Below are 19,169 nucleotides of genomic sequence, written 5' to 3'. Positions count from 1 at the left end.
TTTGTTACCACAGAAAGCAATCAAGGTCAAAACATTTTATAGTTTTAAGAGTTGGATATAGCATTTGGGCTAAATGGATAAAAGATATGAGGGAAATGTAAGAAGGGCTACTGAGTTATATGATTAGCCATGATCATAATAAATGTCAAAGTAAGCTCATAGGGATGAATGGCCTAGTACTGCTCCTATTTTATGTTTCTAAGTTCCACCATCACAAAAATGTTTTGGCCCAGAAGGACTTATTTAACCTATTGTATCTCCACTGGTTCTTCGAATGATCATCATTACCTATTGCCAATTTCCTTTGTATTTCTCTCCTTACCCTTGCTTGTTATTTATATCCAAATAATCTAATATCCTTGAGGGAAGGAAATCTGTGACTTACATGGGACTTCAGACCCACAACAATGTGGTTGACTTGTAAATGCCCTCTGGTCAATTAGGGATGGGTATTAAATGCTAGCCTAGCTAGGGTTGGCCACAGCGTGTGAAAGGATAGATTCTCCCTATAGCTCAAATCCTCTAACCCTGGCAACATCCTTGTAAATCTTTTCTGAACCCTTTCAAGTTTCACAACATTTTTCCAAAAGGAAGGAGATCAGAATCGCATGCAATATTCCAACAGTGGTCTAACCAATATCCTGTACTGCTGCAACATGACTTCCCAACTCCTGTACTCAATGCTCTTACCAATAAAGGAAAGCATACCAAACACCTTCTTCACTATCCGATCTACCTGTGACTCCACTTTCAAGGAGCTATGAACCTGCACTCCAAGGTCTCTTTGTTCAGCAACACTCCCTAGGACCTAACCATTAAGTGTATAAGTCCTGCTAAGCTTTGCTTTCCCAAAATGCAGCACCTCGCATTTATCTGAATTAAACTCCATCTGCCACTTCTCAGCCCATTGGCCCATCTGATCAAAATCTGTTATAGACTGAGATAACCTTCTTCTCTCCAAAGGTGAATAGTCCCAACTTCTTCAATCTACCCTTAAATTTCTCATCCTTGGAACTATTCCTGTAAATCACTTCTGCACTCTGTCCAATGCCTTCACATCTTTTCAATAATGCCATGCACGTAACTGCAGGTGAGACCTAACAAGTGTCTTGTACATGTTCAACATCACCTTCTTGTACTTTTATGCATCTATTAGTAATGTTGAGGATACTGCATACTTTAACTGTCTCAGCTTATCTTGCAGTCTTCAATGATCTGTTCACAAATACACACAGGCTGCTTTGCTCCTGCACCCCTTTTAAAAATTATACCCCCTATTTTATATCGTCTTTCAATGTTCCTCCTTTCAAATGTATCACCTCACACTCGTCTGCATTGAGCTCCATCTGCCATTTATCTCTCCCAATAGGTCTGTCCTTTGGGAGTTCTACACTATTCTCATCATGGTTTACAATTCTTTCAAAGGTCGCTTGCCTCTTTCTGAACTCGAGGCATGGATTCACATCTCACCAGCTCCAGAGTTGAATAACAACATCCGTGAACAGATTTATTAAAATATATCTAACATTCTTCCAAGTTTTGTGTGATCTGCAACCTTCAAAACTGTTTCCTATACACCATGACCTAGATCACTAATATCTATCAGGAAAAGCAAGGGTCCAACACACTCCCCTAGGAAACTCCACTACAATCCCTCCTCAAGGTGGAAATAGAAATCCATTGCGATCTTTAGCGATCTCCTCTCGCACGATATCCTTTCTTTCTTGCACGGTGAATTCCCGAATCTAACCTTATCCGTGCCTCCACCCTTTCCTCTGGCACCAACACCACTGACAAAGCTTTCAAGCTGCATCCCAGTGCTGAACTTCGACACCCCCCAAAATCTCTCCCCGCCGTCCAAACAAAAATAAACCTCCTGGAAAGCTACATGCCTGAACTAACAGTTGGCTATCCCTCCGAACTTGTTCAGAAAGGCAACGCCTCCCTTCTCGTCGGCTGACAGACCACAATTTTCTGTCTGTAGATTCTCATTTCCTCCAAAAGTATTCCAACTACCGCCAGGCTTGTCGAATACGCAACGGTTGAAGGCCCAAGCGGCGCACGCGCAATGTCTTCAGGCCGGCTTCCTCGGAGCGTTTGAACAGGAAGGCGGACATGTTGATCAGGAAAAGAAAGTTGCAAATTGACGGGTGCATTTTCAGGAAGAAGAAAAAAATCGCTCTGCATTCTCACCGCCGTTGAGAAAGAAGCCGGGGAATCACAAGCAGCATTATTTTTGTTTTAAAGAAAAACCTCGTTGAGATTGCAAAGGTGCTGCTGATCCGCGAACCGAGTTTTATGTGAAGCAATGGGCACACAGGATGTTAACCGCGCGCCGTGATATTCGCTCTGAAGAAATATTTGCAGAAGTTCATGTTCCTGAGCTGAAGCTGTCAACGTACCAGATGTGTTGCTGTTCAGGCCTATAAACGAGGCTTGACACTGTACTATCTTTATTTTTAATCAAGATTGCACCTTTCTACTTTTTCAAATAGCCGGGTTGACGAATCTAGCTGTAAATGCATTTTCAGTACATTCTTTTTATTAACGAACCACTGCCCTTCTGAACTTTGAAGAGGAACTTGAAACGAGGAAAGTGTTTCTTCTGTTTATTTTCTTGAAAATGCGACTGATAATTCGAAGTTCCGTGAAAGTTTTTATGGTTCCAACTAGGGAAAAGAAACTATTCGGTGAAATGATTCTGTGAAGGTGTTTTTTATGATTTTTACTTGCGCTTACCTGATGGTTGCTCCGTAAAAAGGCTGACAGTCATATCGGAAGTGCTTATTTTGTTCAAATTTTCATTTCTTTTGAACTTGGAAATATCTTTATAATACAACGTGGACACCATGTCATCTGGAGACAGTTTGGAGATTCGATTTGAAAAGATCGATTTTATGTTAAAGGATCCCAAGTGCGAAGTGAACAGTGAATGTTTGCTGGTAAGTGAGGTTTAATACGTTTCTGTTGATGCTGTAATTATGGTGACCAGACGCATAAAATGTGATCTACAAGTTTCAAGGCAAGGTGCTCAATGGGTTTTAAGACGTTTACTTTCAAAAGTATGTTTTGTGAAAACAGTGATTTATATCTCTGTTTAATTCTGTTGAATTAATGCATTATGTAGACATGAATTTGTCCAAATATTTAGACAATTTCTGAATGGCTGCTCTTACGATGCACAACTTTTTTCTGTGTTGACAAGTAAGAAGAATTGAATTGCTAAATCGAAAAGTAAGAGTTGAACCAGTAGATCATAGTAACATAATTTGAATTATCATGATTGATATACAGCTTCAGTACAAGTATCTTACACTGCTTGCAATATGTTCCTTTGACATCTGTGAAAGACTCCTGTCACCCCAAATTTTACAGATTTAATTCAAGTTATAAATAAATTGTTAGAAATAACTTCTGAGATAACTGGAGTACCTACTAATTAGAATAGTCTTTGAGTAGTCTAAGATGGAAAATGAGAAGTCAAAATATTTCATAATATTTTCATAATTTGGCATTTCTAAATGGGAAAAAAAGCAATTTGTCCAATATGCGATGAACAGATCTTTGTATATTATCTCATAATTTCAGGTTGCAGTTTTGTTAAGAAGGGAATTTTAGGATTTTATATTGAGACAGTGTGGGAATTTATATGTCCAGATGAGGATGGTGTGTGACTTTGAAGCAATGGTATTTCCATGACATATACTTTGCTTATTCTTTTCATTAAAATGCTTGCAGGGCTGGGAGATACTGCTGAGATGAGCTTAGTGAGTTGCTGCTTTGCATTCACGCTGCAGCAGTGGTACACTTCGGTGAAAAAGCAGAGTGAGTTTATTAGTTGAAGTGCTGGCTGTGCAGATTGGTCTGTCCTGAATATTATTGCATTTCTTGACTATGCATTCATTCAGATAAGTCATCAATATTTGATCACACTTTCTAGGCATCAACCATGACTTAATATTAGTTTTCTTGCTTCTCAGATGATTATGGGTCCAAATATTGTTTGAGAGACTTGTACAGATAATCTGAACTGACAGTGCTGTGCTATAAAATGTAGGAGGAGAAGTAAACCATTTGGCCCATTGTCATGCAATAATATCCTGACTGGTCTGATAATCCTCAATTCCTGCCTTTTCCCCACACCACAATTCTCTTATTGATTAAAAATCTTTCTATCTTGGCCTTGAATATACTGAATGAGACTACTTCCATGGCCCTCTGCAGTAAAGAGTTCCACAGATTCACTACACTCTGCGAGAAGAAATTCCTTCTCATCTCTGTGTTAAATGGTAACCTCTTACTCTAAGATTATGCCCTCTGGCCCTAGAATATCTGTTAAGTAGAAACAACCTCTCAGCATCTACCCTGTGAAGCCCTATAAGGATCTTTTATGTTTCATTCTTCTAAACTTCAGCAAGAATAGGCCCTACCTATTCAACCATTGAGAGAGATTGGGCTCGATCCATTCCTTTTTGTTGCTCTTTATCTCCCCCCCCCCCCCCCCCTATCTTCTGCACATAAACCAAAATTTTCCTAGCTGCCATCAGTTGTGAGGAAGGGTCACCAGACCTGAAACGTTATTTAGATTTAGATTAGATTATTGACAGTGTGGAAACAAGCCCTTCAGCCCAACAAGTCCACACCGACCCTCCGAAGAGCAACCCACCCAGACCCATTCCCTTTCACCTAACACTATGGGCAATTTAGCATGGCCAATTCACCTAACCTGCACATCTTTGGACTGTGGGAGGAAACCGGAGCACCCGGAGGAAACCTATGCAGACACGGGGAGAATGTGCAAACTCCACACAGACAGTTGCCTGAGGTTCTTTTAATTTCTCTTCATAAATGCTGGCAGACTTGCTGAGCTTTTCCAGCAACTTCTGTTTTTGTTTCTGATTTACAGCATCTGCAATTCTTTCAGTTTTTATCTCTAAAATGGTTATTGGTCATTGTCACATTTCTCTTTGTTGGAGCCTCCTGTGTGTTCCTTACATTGTAACGCTTCAAATAGTACTTAATTGTTCAAAGTGTGCTGGGATTTCCAAGCACTGTGGACTGTTCATTTTAAATATCACACCCATAACTTGTGCCTGATAAATGGGGACATCTTGAGTGTTTGGGAGGTGAACCATGATCACAGGATACAGAGATGGTCTTTAGCTACTGTTTTCATTATGCCTGATGTAGTTCAACTTCAGCAATTGACCTCTAGGATGTTGTTGGAGAACTTGGTTTTACAATTAAAGGTTGGAGAGAGTGCTAGACTTTTCTTCTTGGTAATGGTTATTCTTTGCTATGTATGTAATGCTAATTTTACTTCTTCAGCTCTAATCTGGTTGCCATCCTGATGCTCACAAAGTGATATTTTCTTGGTATGTTTCTAAAACCATGAATTGCAATATTTACAACAGTAACTTGTATTTATGTCTAAAATATAAATAAACTGCACCAAGATATCTTGTGAGAAAACAAAACTTGACACTGTGTCACATAGAGATATTAAATAGATGACCAAAATCTGGTCAAAATTTAGGTTTGGAGAAATTCCTCAAAGAAGAAGAATGGAAAGAGATTAACAACAGACAATTTGATCGTTGGGGAGCAGACAAGCATTTCTATGACTACAGGCTGGTATGTGCCTCTGTTGTACCAGGATCAAGGATGTCACAAAGTAGTTGCAGGGTGTTATTTTTGGGGAGCGTGAAGAGCCAGAGGTTGTGGTTCACATTAGCACCAAGGATATTGTTGGAAAAGGGAATGAGGCCCTGAAAGTAGAATTAAGGGAGCGAAACTGAAATAAAAAGCAAGACATATGGCCGGTTATCTCAGAATTCCTCCCATATTATATACTAATGAGGGAGTGGAACTGAAAAAATCAATATTGGTAGGGAGTTGGTGCTAGGGAAATTGAGATTAAAGGTTGATAAATTCCTAGGGCCTGATAATCTACACCCCACAGTGTTTGAGGATATCGCTCAAGAAATAGTGGATGCAATGGTGGTCATTTTTCAAGATTCTGTAGACTCTGGAACAGTGCCTGTAGGTGGTAAGGTACCAAATATAATCCCATATTTAAGTTAAAAATCATACAACACAAGGGTTATAATCCAACAGGTTTATTTGGAAGCACTAGCTTTCGGAGCACTGCTCCATCTTCAACTATCTGAAGAAGGAGCGGTGCTCCGAAAGCTCATGCTTCTAGATAAACCTATTGGACTATAACCTGGTGTTGGGTGATTTTTAACTTTGTCCACTCTAGTCCAACACCGGATTCTCCACATCATGCCCACGTTTAAAACAGGAAGAGAAAGAGAGGAATTATAAACTGGTGAACCGAACGTTGGTATTAGGGCAAATGCTAGAGTCCCTTATAAAAGATTCAATTGGGGAGACAGGATCGACAGAGTCAGCATGGATTAACAAAAGAGAAATAATGATTGTGAAATCTACTGGAATATTTGAGGATGTAACTGGTAGTGTTGATAAGGAGGAGCTAATAGATGTGATTTATTTGGATTTTCAGAAGGCTTTTGATAAGGTTCCACATAAGAGATTTGAATATAAAATTAAAACACATGGGATTAGGGATATTGTACTGACATGGATAGAGAACTGATTGGCAGAAAGGAAATAAAGAGTGAAAATAAATAGGTATTTTTCCAAGTGGTAACTGATGATGAGTCGAGCACTGTAGGGAATAGTCCTTGGATCCTAGCTATTCACAATGTATATTAATTATTTAGACGAGGGATCTAACTCTAACATCTCCATTTTGCAGATGACAAAGGGGGATGGGAGACTGAATTGCGAGGTGGATGCAGAGATGCTTCAATGTGATTTGAATGAGTTGAGTGAGTGGGCAAATGCTTGGCAGATAAAATGTAATGTAGAAAAATGTGAGATTATCCACTTTTGTAGCAAAAACAGGAACGCCGATTATTGTGTGAGTGTTGATAGTTTGTGAAAGGGAGAGGTGCAATAAAACCTAGGTGACCTTGTACACTAGTTTCTGAAAGTAAGCAGACAGGTGCAGCGAACAGTAAAGAGGACAAATGGTATATTGGCCTTCATTGCGACAGGATTTGAATATAGGAGCAGGGTTGTTTTCCTGCAATTGTACAGGGCCTTGGTGAGGCCACACTTGGAGTATTGAGTGCAGTTTCGGTCTTCTTATGTGAGGAAAGATGTTCTATTCATGGATGAAGTGCAATTAAAGTTTGCCAGACCGACTTGTGCGATCGTAGGACTGAATGTATAAAGAGAGACTGGATCTGTTAAAATCATATTTAACTGGTAAGATTTTAAACCATAACATTTAAGGGCAGCATGGTGGCTTAGTGATTAGTACTGCTGCCTCACAGTGCCAGAGACCCGGGTTCGATTCCAGCCTTGGACGACTGTCTGCGTGTAGTTTGCACATTCTTCCCGTGTCTGCATGGGTTTCCTCTCACAGTCCAAAGATGTGCAGGATAGGTGAATTGGTCATGCTAAATTGCTCATAGTGTTCAGGGATATGGAAGTTAGGTACATTAGTTAGGGGTAAATGTAGATTAATAGCATAGGGCAATGGGTCTGGGTGGGTTACTCTTTGGAGGGTTGGTATGGACTTGTTGGGCCGAAGGGTCTGTTTGCACACTGTAGGGATTCTATGATTCCATTTTTATTGGAATTTAGAAGAACGAGGGGATCTCATAGACACCTGTAACATTCTAAAAGGACTAGACAAGGTAAACACTGGAAGGATATTTCCAGTGTCCAAGAGTTCATAATCAGAGCTCTCAATCAAAGGATATGCGGTCGGCTATTTAGGGTTGAGAGGAGAAATTTCTTCACGAAGAGTTGTAGAGTCATAGAAATGTACAGCATGGAAACAGTCCAACTCATCTATTCTCATCAGATATCCTAAATTAATCTAGTCCCATTTGCCATCATTTGACCCATACCCTCCTAAACCCTTCCTATTCATATGCCCATCCAGATGCCTTTTAAATGTTGTAATTGTATCAGCTTCCACCATTTCCTCTGGCAGCTCATTCCATACACTCACCGCCCTCTGCGTGGAAAAGTCCATACTAAATCTTTCCTCTCTCTCCTTAAACTTATGCCCTCTAGTTCTGGAGTCCCCCACCCCAGGGAAAAGACTTAATTTATTTATCCTATCCATGCCCTTCATGATTTTATAAACCTCTATAAGGTCACCTCTCAGCCTCTGACACTCCAGGGAAAACAGCCCCAGCCTATTTAGCCTCTCCCTATAACTCAAACCCTCCAAAGCTGGCAACATCCTTGTAAATCTTTTCTGAACCCTTGCAAATTTTGCCACATCTGTCCTATAGGGGAGAGACCAGAATTGCATGCAATATTCCAAAAGTGGGCAAACTAATGTCGTGTATAGCCACAACATGACCCCCAACTCCTATACACGACACACTTACCAATAAAGGAAAGCATACCAAACATCATCATCACTACCCTATCAACCTGTGACTCCACTTTCAAGGAGCTATGAATCCGCACCCCAAGGTCTTTTTGTTTAGCAACACTCCTGAGGACCTTATCATTAAGTGTATAAGTCCTCCCCAGATTTGCCTTTCTAAAATGCAGCACCTCCATTTGTCCAAATTAAATTCCATCTGCCACTCTTTGACCTATTGGCCCATCTGATCAAGATCCTGTAAGTTCTGAGGTAGCCTTCTTCGCTGGCCACTACACCTCCAATTTTGGTGTTATCTGCAAACTCATTAACTATACCTCCTATGTTTGCATCCAAATCATTCATATAAATAACAAAAAGCAGTGGACCCAGCACTAATCCATGTGGCACACCACTGGTCAAGGTCTCCAGTTTGAAAAGTAACCCTCCACCACCACTCTGTCTTCCATCTTTGAGCCAGTTCTACCTGTACTCCATGTGACCGAACCTTATTAAGGCGGCATGGTGGCTCAGTGGTTAGCACTGCTCCCTCACAGTGCCAGGGATCAGGTTCAATTCCTGCCTTGGATGACTCTGTGTCGGGTTTTGCATGTTCTCCCCGTGTTTGCATGGGCTTCCTCCGGGTGCTCCGGTCTCCTTCCTCACCTTCAGAAATGAGATGACAGAGAGTCCAGAGAAAGTATATTCCTGTGAGGGTGAAAAGAAAAGCTGATAGGTATGGGAATGCTGAATGACTGAAGAAATTGAGGGTTTGGTTAAGAAAAAGAAGAAAGCATATGTCAGGTATAGACAGGATAGATCGAGTGAATCCTTAGAAGAGTTTAAAAGCAGTAGGAGTATACTTAAGAGAAAAATCAGGAGGGCAAAAAGGGGACATGAGATAGCTTTGGAAAATAGAGTTAAGGAGAATCCAAAGGTCTTTTACAAATACATTAAGGACAAAAGGGTAACTAGGGAGAGAGTAGGGCCCCTCAAAGATCAGCAACGTGGCCTTTGTGTGGAGCTGCAGGAGCTGAGGCAGATACTAAAATAGTATTTTGCATCGGTATTTACTGTGGAAAAGGACATAGAAGATAAAGAACGTAGGGAAACAGATGGTGACATCGTGAAAAATGTCCATATTACAGAGGAGGAAGTGCTGGATGTCTTGAAATGGGTAAAGGTGGATAAATCCCCACGACCTGATCTAGGTGTACCCTAGAACTCTGTGGGAAGCTAGGGAAGTGATTGCTGGACCTCCTACTGAAATATTTGTATCATTGATGGTGAGGTGCCGGAATACTGGAGGTTGGCAAACGTGGTGCCACTGTTTAAGAAAGGAGGTAAGGACAAGCCCAGGAACTATAGACCCGGTGACCCTGACGTCAGTGGTGGGCAAGTTGTCGGAGGGAATCCTGAGGGACAGGATGTACATGTATTTGGAAATGCAAGGACTGATTAGGGATAGTCAGCATGGCTTTGTGCATGGGAAATCATGTCTCACAAACTTGATTGAGTGCTTTGAAGAAGTAACAAAGAGAATTGATGAGGGCAGGGCGGTAAATGTGACCCATATGGACTTCAATAAGGCATTCGGCAAGGTTCCCCATGGGAGACTGGTGAACAAGGTTAGATCTCATAGAATACAAGAAGAACTCGCCATTTGGATACAGAACTGGCTCAGAGGTAGAAGGCAGAGGGTGATGGTGGTGGAGAGTTGTTTTTCTGACTGGAGGCCTGTGACCAGTGGAGTGCCACAAGGATCAGTGCTGGGTCCACTACTTTTCATCATTTATATAAATGATTTGAATGCGAGCATAAGAGGTATAGTTAGTAAGTTTGATGACACCAAAATTGGAGGTGTAGTGGCCAGCGAAGAAGGTTATCTCAGATTACAACAGGATCTTGATCTAATGGGCCAATGGACTGAGAAGTGGCAGATAGAGTTTAATTCAGATAAATGCGAGGCGCTGCATTTTGGGAAAGCAAATCTTAGCAGGACTTATACACGTAATGGCAAGGTCCTAGGGAGTGTTGTTGAACAAAGAGACCTTGGAGCGCATGTTTATAGCTCGTTGAAAGTGGAGTCGCAGTTAGATAGGATAGTGAAGAAGGCGTTTGGTATGCTTTCCTTTATTGGTCAGAGTATTGAGTACAGTGGTTGGGAGGTAGTGTTGTAGCTGTACAGGACATTGGTTAGGTCACTGTTGGAATATTGCATGCAATTCTGCTCTCCTTCATATTGGAAAGATATTGTGAAACTTGAAAGGGTTCAGAAAAGGTTTACAAGGATGTTGCCAGGGTTGGAGGACTTGAGCTATAGGGAGATGTTGAATAGACTATGGCTGTTTTCCCTGGAGTGTTGGAGGCTGAGGGGTGACCTTATAGAGGTTTATAAAATCATGAGGGGCGAGGATAGGATAAATAGATAAAGTCTTTTCCCTGAGGTGGGCGGAGTCCAGAACTAGAGGGCATAGGTTTAGGGTGAGAAGGGAAAGATATAAAAGCGACCTAAGGGGCAATTCTTTCACACAGAGGGTGTTAAGTGTATGGAATGAGCTGCCAGAGGAAGTGATGGAGGCTGGTACAATTGTAGCATTTAAAAGGCATCTGGATGGGTATATGAATAGGAAGGGTTTTGAGGGATATGGGCCAGGTGCTGGCAGATGGGAAAAGATTGGGTTGGGCTATCTGGCTGGCATGGACAAGTTGGACCAAAGGATCTGTTTCCATGCTGTACACCTCTGACTCTATGACTCTATGTGCAGGTCAGGTGAATTAGCCATGCTAAATTGCCCATAGTGTTTGGTGCATTAGTCAGGAGTAAATGCAGGGAAATGGGTCTGGGTGGGTTACTCTTTTGAGGGTCATTGTGAACTTGTTGGACTTGTTTCCACATTGTAAGAAATCTAATCTTAACTAGTCTACAACGCAAAACCTTGTAAAGCACCTTACTGAAGTCCATATAGACAATAGACAATAGGTGAAGGAGTAGGCCATTCAGCCCTTCGAGCCTGCACCGCCATTCAATGTGATCATGGCTGATCATTCCTAATCAGTATCCTGTTCCTGCCTTATCTCCATAACCCTTGATTCCACTATCTTTGAGAGCTCTATCCAACTCTTTCTTAAATGAATAATTTAAGATCATATAGATCATGTTCACAGCTCTGCTTCTTCAAAAAACTGAAATCACGTTAGAGTGACATGATTTCCCACACGCAAAGCCATGTTAACTGTCCCTAACATGGAATTCTCTGCTACTGAGGCCAAAACATTCCATGGTTTTATGAAGGGTTTAGAGACTGTTTGATCCTTTTAGTCCTAAGAACAGTATGGGAAGAAAGCAGGAATAAGATACCGATTTGGATGATCAGCTATGATCATGTTGAATGGTGGAGTAGGCTCAAAGGGCCAAATGGTGTATCTCTGCTTCTATTTTCTATGTTTTAATGTCTTGCGAATATCAACAGTGGAAGATTGAAGAAATTATAATGTGGCTGTAAAAATGGCCCCCGAGAGATCACTTTAAATTTGTGGCTTTGGAGTTGGTTCTGGGACAATTCAAACCTGTTCAGGGAAGACACCTTAGCAGGAATGAGACTAACATCCTCACAGGAGGATATGCTGGTACTGTTGGTGAGGGTCTACACTTGCATGTTGAGGGAGTGGAAAGCTAAAGGGAATTAATTTAGCATAAAAATAAAGCTGATGATGAAAAATAGAAAAGCTATAAGTGAACATTAAAAATAGCAGAAACACATCCTAAAATCAAATGATAGAATAGAATTACAAAAGCCAAATTAAATGGATTTGTAACAAGGTAGATGACTTGACGGCACATGTAGTAGTAAAAGGGTATGTTTTCATTGGCATTTAGGTGACATAACTACAAGGTGACTATGTCTGAGAACTGAGTGTTCATGAATTTTGAACATTTAGGAGAAGACCCAAAGAGAAGAAAAGAAGGGTAGAGGTATGCTTATAAGAGACAGGGTCAATATATTCGTGAGTGAGGATCTCTAATTGGAAGAACGGGGAAAAGAATCTGCTTGGATGAAGTTCAGGGCAGCAAGCATTTATAGTGCTAGTGTATAGGCCATCAAACAGTAGTGGTAATTTAATTATAAATCACGAACTTAAGGTGCATATAACAAATGGAAGGCAATAATCATGGGTGACTTCAATCTGCATTAAACGGAGTAAATCTAATGAGCACCAATACGGTGAAGAAGAGCTCCTGGAATGTTTTTAAGTGTGTTTCCTGGAGCAGTCTGTTGAGGAGTCAAATAGGGCACAGACTATTTTAGAACCAGATCTATGCAATAAGAAAGTGCTAATTTTACTGTGAAAAAAACCTTGGGAGTAATGATCTTTCCATGATAGAATATTCCATTCATTTTGAAAGCGAAGTAGTTCAATCTGAAACAAAAGTCTTAAATCTAAACAAGGAGTTGAAAAATGTGGTGCTGGAAAAAACAGCAGGCCAGGCAGCATCCAAGGTGCCTAATGATTGAATGCAGTGCCATGTGTACATAACGTGGACAAGTGTGAGGTTATCTACTTTAGTAGGAGGAGCAAAGTGCAGAGTTTTTTTTAAATGGTGAGTATGTGAAAAATGTTGGTGTCCAAGGCAACATAACTGTTCTTGTTCATAAGTGACTGAAAACTAGCATGTAGATGCAGCAAGCAGTTCAGAAGGTAAGAGATCTTCTGTAGGTTGACCTTTATCACAAGAGGATTTGAATACAGGAGCAACAAAACCTTGCATCAATTTCCTTGAACACTGGTGAAATTGCACTTGGAGTTTTATGTGCAGTCCTGGTCCCCTTGCCTAAGGATATGCTTGCTACAGCAAGCGTGTAACAGATATTCATCAGAATGGGATGCTGATTTTATCCTAATGAGGAGAGATTGAGAAGACTAGACCTGTATTATCTGGAATTTAGAAGAATGAAAGATAATCTCAAAAACTGACAAAATGCTTAAAGGGATAAATAGAATAGATGCATAAAGGTTGTTTCCTCTAGTTCTTGGCTTTAGAACAAGGGGACACAATATCAGATTAAGTTTTTTGATTGATGAGGAAGTTCTCAGTCAGAGGAATCTTTGAAATTCTCTACCTCAGAGAGTTTCTCGTTACTAATGATGTTAAGGGATATGCACTAACTCAGGGTTACAGTCTTGAAGTAGATGATCAGCTATGGTCTAGAATGGCAGAGCAAGCTCAAGGGGCTGAATAGCTTAGCCTTGCGCCAATGTTGCTAGGTTACAAAATAGCTTAGTCCTTCTATGTTCCTAGTAGTTTAAAAATTATGTAGACATGTTAAATGAGCAGCAAAATAAAATAGAGATGGGCTAAAATCTGGGGATGTTTGAGATTATTCATTTTGGTAATGAATAGAAAAGTAGAATTTTTAAAATGTCATGATATTCCAAGAAACCTGAGTGTACTCTCACAAGAAAAACAAAGTTAGCATACAGATTCCTGCTCCTCGGATGCTGCCTGACCTGCTGTGCTTTTCCAGCACCACTCTAATCTAGACTCTGGTTTCCAGCATCAGCAGTCCTCACTTTTGCCAAACAGATACAGCAAGCAATTAAGAAATGAAATATCATGTTGGTCTTTATTGCAAGGTGATTAGAGTACAAGAACAAAATATTTTTGTTATGTTATGTAGGGCTTTGGTGAGAATTGGAATATTTACGGAAGACTTTGTCATTTGTATAAATGATTTGCATGTGAACATAGGAGATATAGCTAGTAAATTTGCAGATAACACCAAAATTGGAGATGTAGTGGACAGCGAAGAAGGTTACCTCAGATTACAACGGAATCTTGATCAGATGGGCCAATGGGCTGAGGAGTGGCAGATGGAGTATAATTTAGATAAATGTGAGGTGTTGCATCTTGGAAAAACAAATCAGACCAGGACTTGTACACTTAATGGTAAGGTCCTGGGGAGTATTGCTGAACAAAGTGACCTTGGAGTGCAGCTTCATTTTCCTTAAAAGTTAAGTCGCAAGTAGATAGAATAGTGAAGAATGCTTTCCTTTATTGGTCAGAGCATTGAGTATAGGAGTTGGGAGGTCATGTTGCGGCTATACAGGACATTGGTTAGACCACTTTTGGAATATTGTGTGCAATTCTGGTCTCTTTCCTATTGGAAGAATGTTGTGGAACTTTGAAAGGGTTCAGAAACAATTTACAAGCATGTTGCCAGATTTGGAGTATTTGAGCTACAGGGAGAGGCTGAAGATGCTGAGGCTGTTTTCCCTGAGTGTCGGAGGCTGAGGGGTGACCTCATAAAATCATGAGGGAGCATGGATAGGATAAACAAACAAGATCTTTTGTCTGGGGTGGGGTAGTCCAGAACTAGAGGGCATAGGTTCAGGGTGAGAAGGGAAAGATTTATAAGGGGACCTAAGGGACAACGTTTTCATGCAGAGGGTGGTGTGTGTCTGGAATGAGCTGCCAGAGGAAGTGGTGGAGGCTGGCACAATTACAACATTTAAAAGGCATCTGGATGGTTATATGAATTGGAAGGGTTTGGAGGGATATGGGCCAACTACTGGCAAATGGAATTAGTTTAGGTTAGGATGTCCGGTCGGCATGGACAAGTCGGACTGAAGAGTCTGTTTCCATACTGTACATCTCTATAACTGTAAGGCTCTATGACTATGCTTACAATCAGGGCATTTTAGTGATGGCTTACCAGATTGATCTCTGGGATAAGAGCTTTAAGGTGTGAGATTGAGTAAATTAGATTTGTACTTTTTGGAATTTAGAAGAATGAGGGAGAATCTCATTAAATATTCAAGCTTTTGAAAGCGCTTGAATAGATAGACACAGTCTGTTTTCTTTAGCTTATGAATTACAAACATGTATGCGTGGCCTTATGATATAGTGCCAATCACGTATTATTTAGGCAGAAATATGTTCACTTAGAGTTGTAAATCTCTACCATGGGGGTTGTGGATGTTTCCATTGTTGAATATACTGTATATAAGATTGAGATGAACAGTTTCTAGTGTCTTGGGATTGGGAGCAGATGGAAAATTGGAGTTAAGACCACAATCAAATGAATCATGGTTGTATTGAATGACACAGCTAGGTTTGGGAGGTACATGGCTTTATTTTCTTCATTAGTTTTTTCAACAGTATCCATCATGTGTAGGCTCCTTTGCTCCAATTTATTGTAGTTTTATATTCTTATTTCAAAATATGATTAGAAAGAGTCATACTCAGTTTTCACAAGTACAATTCAATAAATTTCACTGTATAAACATCAGAAAGCAGATGCTGGTTGTCGTCCGACATTTAGGTGCAAATGCCAAATCAGCAGGTGATGTATGTGATGTCTGGGAACTGTTTCATCTATGTGGCATAGCATACTCACTGTATTAAGGAAAGTAACCACTTAGGTTAAAAGGCAACTTTAAAGCAAGATGAGATATAAGAAATTATTCGCTTCTTCCTTGTCCAATTTGCTACCCCGTTTCTCTTGTGGTGGAAAGTTTTCAGTGGAATGGATGAACTTGGATACAAGGTGGAGGATTTTCTTCAAGCTTGATGTTTCATGCTCTTAGTATCCTTGTACTGTATTTATATTTACAGGTCTAATTAGAGACTAACTTTGGGTTTTTTCTATTTTTCTATTTACTGTTTTTAGATACAACTCAGTGGGAACTGAGAAGCAAAGAGTTTGGAGCACAGTCAGTATGCATGCCATAATCATAATATAAACAAATTCATTGACATCAGTGGTGTTTTCAAAATAGATATATGCATCACTCCTTGGATGAGCTATGGAAGAACATATTTTTGAAAAAGACTTGAATAGGAGCTAACATCAAATCTCTATAAATCATTGTCTTACAATCATAGCACTTTGGAATTTTATTCAGATTCTTCCATTGTAAATGTACTATAATTAAAATGTTCCTTGTTGAACTAAAATAACCCAGTCTTCTTGTTTTTCCTGTAACCCGCTAAAACTGTTTTTTGGAAGTTTTTATAGGGTTCAAAATTTGGATTGATTTCAACCATGTTATGGTTGTTAGTCCTTTTCTCAAATTATTTTTGGCTCTCCTGGGCTTTTGTGCATGTTTTTTGCTCCATTTACGGGAAAATGAACAATCTGGCTGTAGTGCAAGTTAGTTAAGACTGCTAAATGCCTCTCAAAGTTTAGCCAAATCCTTTTATTTAAGTAAGCAGAATAATTTACATAGTTCTAAAAGCAGATGAGAAGATAGTTTTGGAAATCTTGAAGCTTACAGGTGTAAAACAATGTGGATGTTTGAATATATTTCCATTTTATATGTGCCATCCAAAATCATTTTGCTTTTTCTGTTCAGAGAACATTTTTTTTGCTATTCGGAGAACGTTGACATTATTTGTTGCAGCTGCCGTCTTCTTGCTGATTGTCTCCTTGCTTTGAGATCTTTTGTCTCCAAGTGATATTTACCTGGGATTTTAATGGCATCATGGGAACCCTGACAACAGGTTGAAAGCCAGTTTTGACGACACGTCCGTGGGAATAGTTGACCTGCTGAATAGGTAAACTGATGCTGAGGGCATTAGGACCAGTCAGGTGGGTCCTGGAAAGGAGTATATTGTGTGAGTACACAGCTTGTAGTTGCCATTGTGTGTGGATGGGGCTCATCTGTGAGCCATGGTGCCTGATAGGAAGGATCCCACCCCTTCTGTCAGAATCAGCAAGGATGTCCCTAGAGTTTTTAGATTAGATTACCAACAGTGTGGAAACAGGCCCTTCAGCCCAACAAGTCTACACCAACCCTCCAAAGAGCAACCCACCCAGACCCATTCCCCTACGTTTACCCGTGACACTATGGGCAATTTAGCATGGCCAATTCACCTGGCCTGCACATCTTTGGACTGTGGGACGAAATCGGAGCACCCAGAGAAAACCCACGCAGACACGGGGAGAATGTGTAAATTCCACACACACAGACAGTGCCTGAGGCTGGAATCAAACCCGGGTCCCTGGTGCTATGAGGCAGCAGTGCTAACCACTGAGCCACTGTGCCGCCCCAATTCTCTCCAAATGTCAGAGTGCCTGCGCACCAATGCCTACCAGAGTGGGAAAGGTTCATATCCTCTGAGCAGGTCATAGAGTCATAGAGATGTACAGCAAGGAAACAGTCTGTTGTGCTCCACCATCCCCCTGTCCTCTAACACCATTTTATGGGTGCCCCTGCCTCATTGCCCATCCACAAAGGTTAGATTTGTTCAGTGGTCTTGTCCACTTTGAGTGTTGTCAGACAACGTACTTAACATTTGCTCTAGAGTTGTCATTAAGATTTTTCCAAAGTGTCATATAATTCTGCAAATGCAAATTCACCCCATAGACATAATGTGTGTGTGCGTGCACAAGAGAGTGTGAATGTGTGCATGTGGGTGTGTGTGTGTGAGAGTGCGTGTAAGAGAGTGTGTGTTTGCGTGTGTGCAAGCTTGGTGAAGTGTGTGTGTGAGTGTGATGGAGTATAAGCCTGTGAAAGGGTGTGTGCGTGGATAAGAGTGTCGGGGTATATGTGTGTGTATGAAAGAGAGCATGTGTATGAGAGAGGGTCTGCATGAGTGTGTCAGTATGTAAGAGTGTGTGTCTGTGTGTGTGTGTGAGAGAATGTATAGTGTAGTGGGGTCACCTGTAGTATGACATGAACCCACGGTCCTGGTTGAGGCCATCCTCATGGATACCGACCTTGGCTATCAGCATCGCCTCGGCTACCCTGCGTTGTTGTGTATCCCAAAGTCTGCCTTGGAGGATGGTCACCCGAAGATCCGAGGCTGAATGTTCCTGACCACTGAAGTGTTCCTGACAGGGAGGGAACACCCCTGTCTGGTGATTGTTGCACAGTGTTCATTCATCCGTTGTTGTAGCATCTGCTTGGTCTCTCCAATGTATCATGCCTCGGGCATCCTTGCTTGCAGTGTATGAGATGGACAACGTTGGTTGAGTCACATGAGTACCTGCCACACACATGGTGGGTGGTGTCCCCATGTGTAATGGTGGTATCCATGTCAACACTCTGACACATCTTGCAGTGGTTGCCATGACAGTGTTGTGGTTGATGCTGTCCTGAAGGCTGGGCAGTTTGCTGTGAACAATGGTTGCTTTAGGCTTGCCGGTTGTTTAAAGACAAGAAGTGGAGGTGTAGGAATAGTCTTGGTGAGGTGCTCATCCTCATCAATAATGTGTTGCAGACTGCAAAGAACATGGCGCAGTTATTCAGCTCCTGGAAAGTACTGGACAATAAAGGGTATCCTATCGGTTGTATTCCATGTCTGTCTCCTGAGGAGGTCATTATGGTTTTTCGCGGTGGCACGTTGGAACTGGCGATCGATGAGTTGAGCATTGTACCTCTTCTTATGAGGACATCCTTCAGCACCTTCAGGTGTCTGTCACATTCCTCCTCATCTGAACAGATCCTGTGTATGCGCAGGGCTTGTCCGTAGGGGATGGCTGTTTTAATGTGTTTAGGGTGGAAGCTAGAAATTCTGGGATTTATATATTAATGAACCGCAACCTGCAACCCATTCTGAGGATGAGGGACTTGACAGCAAACTGGGTTTGTGCAACATATAATTTTCGTTGCGTGACATTGTGGTCATTTGCTTGTGGTCCTGTTCCGCGGCCGCCTGGTGGGGGAGCAGTGCTCCGAAAGTTAGTGTGCTTCCAAATAAGCCTGTTGGATTTTAACCTGGTGATGTGTGATGTTTATTATTAGG

General features: G+C 41.1%; 1 protein-coding gene across 1 annotated transcript in view; it reads left to right on the top strand.

Moving 5' to 3' along the window:
* Positions 1–2,086: 2,086 nt before the first annotated feature.
* rock1 (Rho-associated, coiled-coil containing protein kinase 1) overlaps positions 2,087–19,169 on the top strand; it is a 207,983-nt gene continuing 190,900 nt past the window's right edge. Inside the window, exon 1 of the mRNA XM_043688241.2 lies at positions 2,087–2,942. Within this exon, the coding sequence (XP_043544176.2) occupies positions 2,850–2,942 (93 nt within the window). The 5' untranslated portion in view covers positions 2,087–2,849. The remainder of the gene's footprint in view (positions 2,943–19,169) is intronic.

This window comes from Chiloscyllium plagiosum, unplaced genomic scaffold (genome assembly GCF_037043375.1).
Source record: "Chiloscyllium plagiosum isolate Xiang-an unplaced genomic scaffold, Cpla_swu_hap1 HiC_scaffold_4, whole genome shotgun sequence".
NCBI lineage: Eukaryota > Metazoa > Chordata > Chondrichthyes > Orectolobiformes > Hemiscylliidae > Chiloscyllium > Chiloscyllium plagiosum.
The sequence above is the reverse complement of the archived record's forward strand: the minus strand, read 5'-3'. Positions and strand labels throughout refer to the sequence as shown.